The sequence below is a fragment of the Populus trichocarpa genome, chromosome 4 (assembly GCF_000002775.5).
Source record: "Populus trichocarpa isolate Nisqually-1 chromosome 4, P.trichocarpa_v4.1, whole genome shotgun sequence".
Taxonomy (NCBI): Eukaryota; Viridiplantae; Streptophyta; class Magnoliopsida; order Malpighiales; family Salicaceae; genus Populus; species Populus trichocarpa.
Genome location: NC_037288.2, coordinates 8,381,332 through 8,388,286, shown reverse-complemented (window position 1 = coordinate 8,388,286; position 6,955 = coordinate 8,381,332). Strand labels below are relative to the sequence as shown.

General features: G+C 34.1%; 1 protein-coding gene across 1 annotated transcript; it reads right to left on the bottom strand.

Moving 5' to 3' along the window:
- Nucleotides 1-2,695: 2,695 nt before the first annotated feature.
- On the bottom strand, nucleotides 2,696-6,699 carry LOC7456837 (uncharacterized). Its single transcript, XM_002305791.4, has 5 exons — nucleotides 6,060-6,699; nucleotides 4,986-5,022; nucleotides 4,363-4,599; nucleotides 4,237-4,284; nucleotides 2,696-3,341 (listed from the first exon to the last, which is right to left on the bottom strand). Exons 1-5 carry the CDS (start codon nucleotides 6,383-6,385, stop codon nucleotides 2,949-2,951), a joined length of 1,041 nt encoding a protein of 346 aa, XP_002305827.1. The 5' UTR covers nucleotides 6,386-6,699; the 3' UTR covers nucleotides 2,696-2,948.
- Between the last annotated feature and the right edge of the window lie 256 nt (nucleotides 6,700-6,955).

Here is a 6,955-nt window from a genome sequence, read left to right as displayed (position 1 = left end):
ACATAGATTGATATTTTTGGATTTTCTTGCTATGGAAACTATTGCCTAGTGGTTACAAGCATATCATTACAAATATATTGGTTATCAGCCTACTGGTTGCAACTTATTGGTTACAAGCAGGGGCCCGGGTCCCCCCTCAAAACATTTTAATTTTTTTCATTACCCAGAGGTCAAGGTGGAACTTATTACAGTGACTTTACTTTTGATTTTCAATTTACTCGTCACCCTACGTGAAAAGAAAAAAAAATTATAAATACATTACTTTATGAAATAAAAAACAGAGTTATAAAGCTATTAATTTATCCTAATATAAATCCTGCAACCAATCATACAGAAAAATAATTTCTATAAAAAAATTGAAGCAGAGCCACCAATTAATTTATTTTTCATCAAACAAAATAAGGTAATTTAAATTTAAAGTCTATTTTTGTTTTGTTTTGAGAAGTTTGTTAATAATTTAATGATGTTTTTTTTTATATAATTATACCATTTTCGCTCTTTTTTTTCTCAGATATGCTAATTCTACCAATTATTTTTTGAATTCTTGTTATAGTGATTTTTTTTCTAATTAATTAGATATATTTTATTGGTTTTTTTTTATTATGCTTGGATTTTTTGTTATGTTTTATTTTTAGCAGAGCCACCAAAAATTTTAGATTGAACCATAAACAAAATAAGAAGAATTGATTCCTTTTTTTTGAAAAAAAAAGAAAAAATATTGATGACTCACAGCCTAGTAAACCAACTCCAATGTGTAATGTTGAAGTTATGGTTGAGCAGCCCCAATGTGCTTCAGATTACAATGTGCTTCAGATTACAAAGAACTTGTGTTGATTAGTGAGCATCCTCTTACCAGAATCGACATTGCTCATTTAATTAGAGATCCAAGCAATCGTCCTCAAATTTGAAAATACCCGGTGAATCAACAAGATGAAATTCGAAGGACATACATAAATCTGGGGCCATATCAACCTTTGATGTCTGAATTAATATCCACTGACTGGTAAAAAGCATCCTCATCGATTTCAGTCTTATTGGTTCAAAAGTTATCCGTGGCTTGAATATTCGGAGAAAAATACTGCATTTTGTTTTCCTTTCTATTTATTTCCAAGTAAACCATCTGGAAAGCCAGGAGCAGACACGTTTACTGTTAAAAGATTTAATTGTTGGAAGAAAGTTAATGATGGGGAACGATGTGCTTTTTTTACACTTCCTGTTTCGACAGCAACTGCTGAACGAGCTTTTTCAACGATAAAGATTGTTTAAATAAGACTTCGCAATCGGATAGAGTATGATTTTTTTGCAAATTATTTGATTGTCTATATAGAAAAAGAGATTGCTGAAAAATTCACAATTGATATGATAATTGGATGGAGGATGAAGATTAGTATTGCTCCAAACCTTTTACCTTATACAAATGTCATTATATGTTTGTAGTAAGTTATTTGAATAAAACTAAATCATGCAGATTTTGTTTTACAACTCATGTATAATAAATTAAAATAAATATTATATCTTATTATATTAATTTTGGCTCCCTCTAACAAATAATCATAGCTCCGCCCTTGGTTACAAGCATACTAATTATCAATCTACTTGATAAACAGATTTTGTAGATCTTGTGAACTTAATTGAATTGCAAAGAAAATATTGTTGAATTATCCTTGTTATCTTGTTTTTTTTCCTTGTGCCTTGCTTTAAATAGGAAAAACATGAATAATCGCTTGTTAACTTTTCACTTTCTCCATTTCATCTTTATTTTTAGAACATTATATTATGTGGGCTTCTTATGCCCATGTTACTACCGTCTGACCAAAACTGCTCAAATCCATTAACTTTGTATATTATTACGTGTTTGAGGTGACCTGTCACCTATGTAAATCTGGATTGTATTAAATATGGTCTGCAATCATGTTTGTCATGTTTTTCATGGCCCAAACTTCATAACTCTCTGGTGAATTTCAATGTATAACAATAAGACAATAGCATGATTGTGATCTCCGGATCTTGTCTACGGTAATCAAGCTAGAACCCTGGATAGCCACAGTAATCATACATGATGGATCCCCAGAAAGGATAGTTGATACCTTTAATATTTCCACAATCAAATGAGTCGTGCAGCTCAGATATCGCTCATCATCATTGGCAAAGGCAGATGATGGAGCATTGACGAAGATTATTATCAGAAATATGATGAGCCAAGACATGGTAGGAAAGAGATGGTGTTGCATTTTCAGAGATGGAAAGAGGCTACAGTGACAATCTGCAGGTGTTCGAGCAAATTGGGCATGATTTTTTTTCAGTACAATACCGTTCTCAAATCCCACTCGTTAATAGTACTGTTGAAAAGTAAAGTGATGACTGAACATGTAGTATGACTGAGTACAGAAGAAGATTCATGCTGATAGCGGGAAGAAAATATAAAGATTTATCACTTCTTTCGTCAACTCGCAGAGGTGTGCGCTTTAGCAGCAGATGGGATATACCCTCAAAGTTACTCTAATTGTATCGACTGCCAGGCCAGAAAGTTAGAAGCTTTCCATTTCCCAACCAAAGTTAATCATAAACAAGAAAGAAAATGGTCAGCACCAGACGAGCATTTTTTACTCGAGTTACCATTGGCATATACCAGTTTCCTCAAATCTACAGAGTACGAAAAACTGGGTTCAGATGGAAAAATTGCAACACATGATCATTGGGAACACATCATTTTCATCTTCAAATGAACAGCAGCTGATTCCACAGCAGAGTTGAAATACAAGATTTCGCTTAATTTGACTCATGCTCTAAGCATACATACAGATGTAATATTTATGTGGAAAATTACACTCAATCTAATAATTTGTACTAGACTCAATGCACATTACAAAAGCTGAAGTGAAAAATAAATTACCTTCTCGAGTCAACTAATGCATGCATTTTATTTAAGAAGCTCTTGGTATAAATTATCACCAGACCAATCCTTTTCTTCTAAATCTATCAACACGATCAGTGCTCATCCGAGACTTTTCAGGTTTATTTGGCTTCTTTGACTTCTCAAGCCTGCTATCTAAACTATTTCTAGAGATTACAGGAAGGTCACCCAATTCAAAAGTGTCTGAGCTTCCACTCTCAGATTGTTTGTTCTGATTTTCAGACTCTTGTGTTTTCTTAGAACCATTTGTAGCTGTTTTTAATTTGCCTATGGTCAAAACAAACTTCTTCAGATGTTTGATAAATTCTGGATATAGCTCAAGATTGCAATGCCCACCTCCATTGATCCACAATGGTTCGTATTTCTCTTTGCAAAGCTCCCAAAGTTGTTTCCCATGAGAGCAATCAACAACTTCATCTGATGTCCCCTGAATTTGCAAATAAATAAATAAAAATCTCTTATATCCATAAAAACATGTTGGCATAATGATTTTATCTCTAACTTCCATAAACATAATTTTGGGGTGATGAGACATAAATCTCTCTGACTACAAACTATGTCAGAACAATGGAATGTACATACAAATAACTGCAAAATGAACGTTAAAAAGAAAATTTAAGCTATTGAATGGAGGGTCAGCAAATATCAACCTTTTGTTCTGTTCTTCTGACTGATAGAAGCAACAATAAAATCTATGTTGGACTTGTCTATACAACACTATCTAGTTTAAGCAAGGACATGATTTACCCAAAAGCCAAAGTAGTTTATTGCAAACTACATATCTATAGATGCTAATTGGGCCACCTTTACACCCTTAGCACATGATGAATTGAAAATTGAGGTTTAAAGAGATCCTCGTTCTGTTATTTTACTTTGTCTTTGCCTTTTTTATTAATTACATCAGACAATAATGCCACATGAAATGCTCATTTGTTAAGGACCAAATTGATTTATGTTGACACTGAATACAGGCTCATGATGGCTATTAAGAAAATATTTTCCTTAAATTTTTTTCTGGAATGCTAGAATTTTGGTTTATGAGTTATGACTGCAACCAGAGTTGAATCCTGTTGAAAGCTTTTGTTAAACCCGTGAAACTAAAAAATTTCCTTTATTCATATCTTTGAAGGTTTTGCAGCTACTAATTTTTTTCAATGATGGTCTAAAATTTTGTACTCTAGCACAAGAACAACATCAAAACCAAAAGACCTGCTTCTTCACACTAGTTGCCAACTCATGCAACGCATAAAATTATGTCCCAAAGAGAGATTATAAACAACTCAAAGAAAGAGAAAAAATTGAAGAGGGGAAATAATACTTACATGAATTACGAGAACAGGACAGGTCACCATACCAATTTTGTCAATGTTCTGAAAGGAGAAAGTAACATAAGTGCTCGCACAGAGAATCAAACAGATGTTTAATGGGATCAACACCCCAAAAATTACCTTGTAAATGTCGAACCAGTAAGTCCTTTTGACAGGGTACAATACCCTCATCCCAGACAATATTGGGCTATGCAGAACCACACCTCTCAAATTTGGTAAACGTGAAGAAAGATCAACTGTGGGACCACTACCAACAGACTGACCATACAATATTAGTTGATCATCTTTAACCCCATACTGCTCCTTTAGGCATTTATATGCCGCGTCTATGTCCGCATATGTATTACATTCAGTTGGCTGTTTCAAATGAAAGGTGACAAATGTTGAGAGCAATGCCATATATTACAAACAAACAATGCTAAATGTTTGAGAAACTTAAGTTATACGATGGTTGCATTTGATACACATCTATACTGCCATAAACTTCTTGCTTTATGGAAGCAGCATGAAAAATATGCAAATCAAAATGCATAAGGAGAACTTATGTTTCATTTTCTGAATTTGAATATCTATGCTCTGAAACAAGGATATAATTATACCAACAAAGCAAACTTAACAACGAGGATATCTAAGCATGCATCAGAAATAGATGTCAAAGGGCATGTAAAATTGCTGAAGTTAAGGGCAGGCATAAAAATTTCTTCCGATCATTAGAAACAAGGAATAGGGAAAGCTGGTTAAACCTTTCCGCTTGATTGCCCATAGCCTGAGTAATCGTATCTGGGAAAATGAAACAGTAATACAAGATTAGAAATCAACCCTGAAGCAAACTACAGTAATAATAATAAAAAAAAACACCAAGTAGAAAAGCAACACAATTTCTCAAGAATATGAATATTAATCATTTTTTTTTCTTTTTTTGCATTCTTTCTGGTTTTTTAAGACAACTATTAGGTTCTTATATGCCTATATTTCTCCATTATATTACAACGGGAACAAGTACACATGATATGAGGTAGTGCTGGAAAGTAAATACCATATCTTCTGCATTGCTTCCATAAGGCCTATCCTAAAAGGTAAAAACCATTCCATTGGTACTTCTGAGATTAAACTATGCCAAGTTAAAACCCAAAATCTACCTTTAAAGACCATTCTTATTGCCATGAAAGTCATTCTGTTTCAGATATGCTAGGAAGAGCAGTAATTTTGTATCAATAGATTCCAGAGAGACAGAAAAAGGTGTATCTAAATGAAAGACTAATCCAATTCACATCAGGATTTGCAATTGCCCCAACCTTAACTTAGTAAACTTCCATCCACACTAAAATTCATATGTAATCTTCAACAGACTCTCTCAAGTCCTAATAAATGGATAATATTCAAAATTGTAATTGCAGACTTGTAGGGGGGGAAAACACAACTAAACCTCTCTTTCCACCATTAGAGTTCACTTTCAAAACCAGTTGTACAGAAGTTCCCCTCACCAGAGGCATACATTACTTCCTCCCCATGCAAACAAACTACAAAGTTCACTACTAAAGAGTCTCCCATCAAACTCAACCACAGACATTAAAGACCAAGTCTTTTCTCCATCAACACTAAACCTACACATGGAAAGCCTCTTCCATATGCTTGATGAATTAATTATACTAAAGGAATAAATCCAAGAAAGATACCACCAAAACTGCATCAACCCACCAAACCAACACTCATAAAGTTCAATACTGTCAATTAATACAACTAAAAGAACTAAACCAAACAAAATAATAATAACATTAAAAAAAGAAAAGTAATACTTCAAAAGGAAAGGATCTAACCCCATAAGATTAATGCGAAGGCGATTACTCAATTCAACAAAAAGCTCAAACATTTGACCCAAATCAGCTGCATTTCCATGAGAATATAACAAAGTAGCTGAAGCTCTAGGATGCTTTATATGAACAGCCACGATTTCATTTCCACGCCGAGTCCTCAACTTCAAAAAATCCACCTCATCCTTCCTCGGCACCTCCGGTATACACAGTCTAGTAGTAAAACCACCAGACACGGCGGAGAGAGACTCATCAGTTACCACCGTGTAAGAAGGCGGGTTTGGTGGAAAGAAAGCGAACTTCGCGGCAATTGTTGAAGTGACTCCACCCATGTTGTTATTATCTTCCCTATCATTAGATGCTTTGAATTCAAAAAAAAAAAAAAAAAGCCTTCTTCAGATCTTAGAAATTATCAAAGTGGTGGGGCGCGTGAGATGAGGGAGAGTGGCGCGTAGGGTACAGGGAGTGTGGTGATAAAGTTGGAGGAAGGAATCTTCGATTTTATGGAAATGTTTGGAGTTATAGATTTCAGTTGTGTTAGAGAGAGAGAGAGAGAGAGGGATGGTTCAGTTGGAATTGTCGCCTGACGGCGACTTATTATTAAGAAGGGAAGGACGGGAGGGACGGTAGCTTTATTTTGTACATGAAAGCACAGTATAGTACATGAATAGTTCAAAGTTGTTAAAATCACTATTTAACATTTGATTTTATAAGTTAATATATATCTAACATGCGAAATCATTTAAAAAACTTCAAAAATAGATAAAATTAGATTGAAATCATGTAAAATCATTAAAATCGGGTGAAGTCACATAAAAACATAATTTCAAGACCATTTTAACGATTTCATCAGAAAATATATATTGTCGTAACCCTTGCCTCCAGGCTCCAGTTGTCCAGCG

Bases quoted from the DNA above. Each gene is read 5' to 3' on its own strand.
- LOC7456837 (XM_002305791.4), bottom strand. From the start codon at position 6,385: ATGGGTGGAGTCACTTCAACAATTGCCGCGAAGTTCGCTTTCTTTCCA. The intron at 4,285-4,362 runs GTAATTTTTGGG...TTCTCCTTTCAG, and splicing joins ACTGGTTCGACATTTACAAG to AACATTGACAAAATTGGTAT. The intron at 3,342-4,236 runs GTAAGTATTATT...TTGCAAATTCAG, and splicing joins GTCCTGTTCTCGTAATTCAT to GGGACATCAGATGAAGTTGT.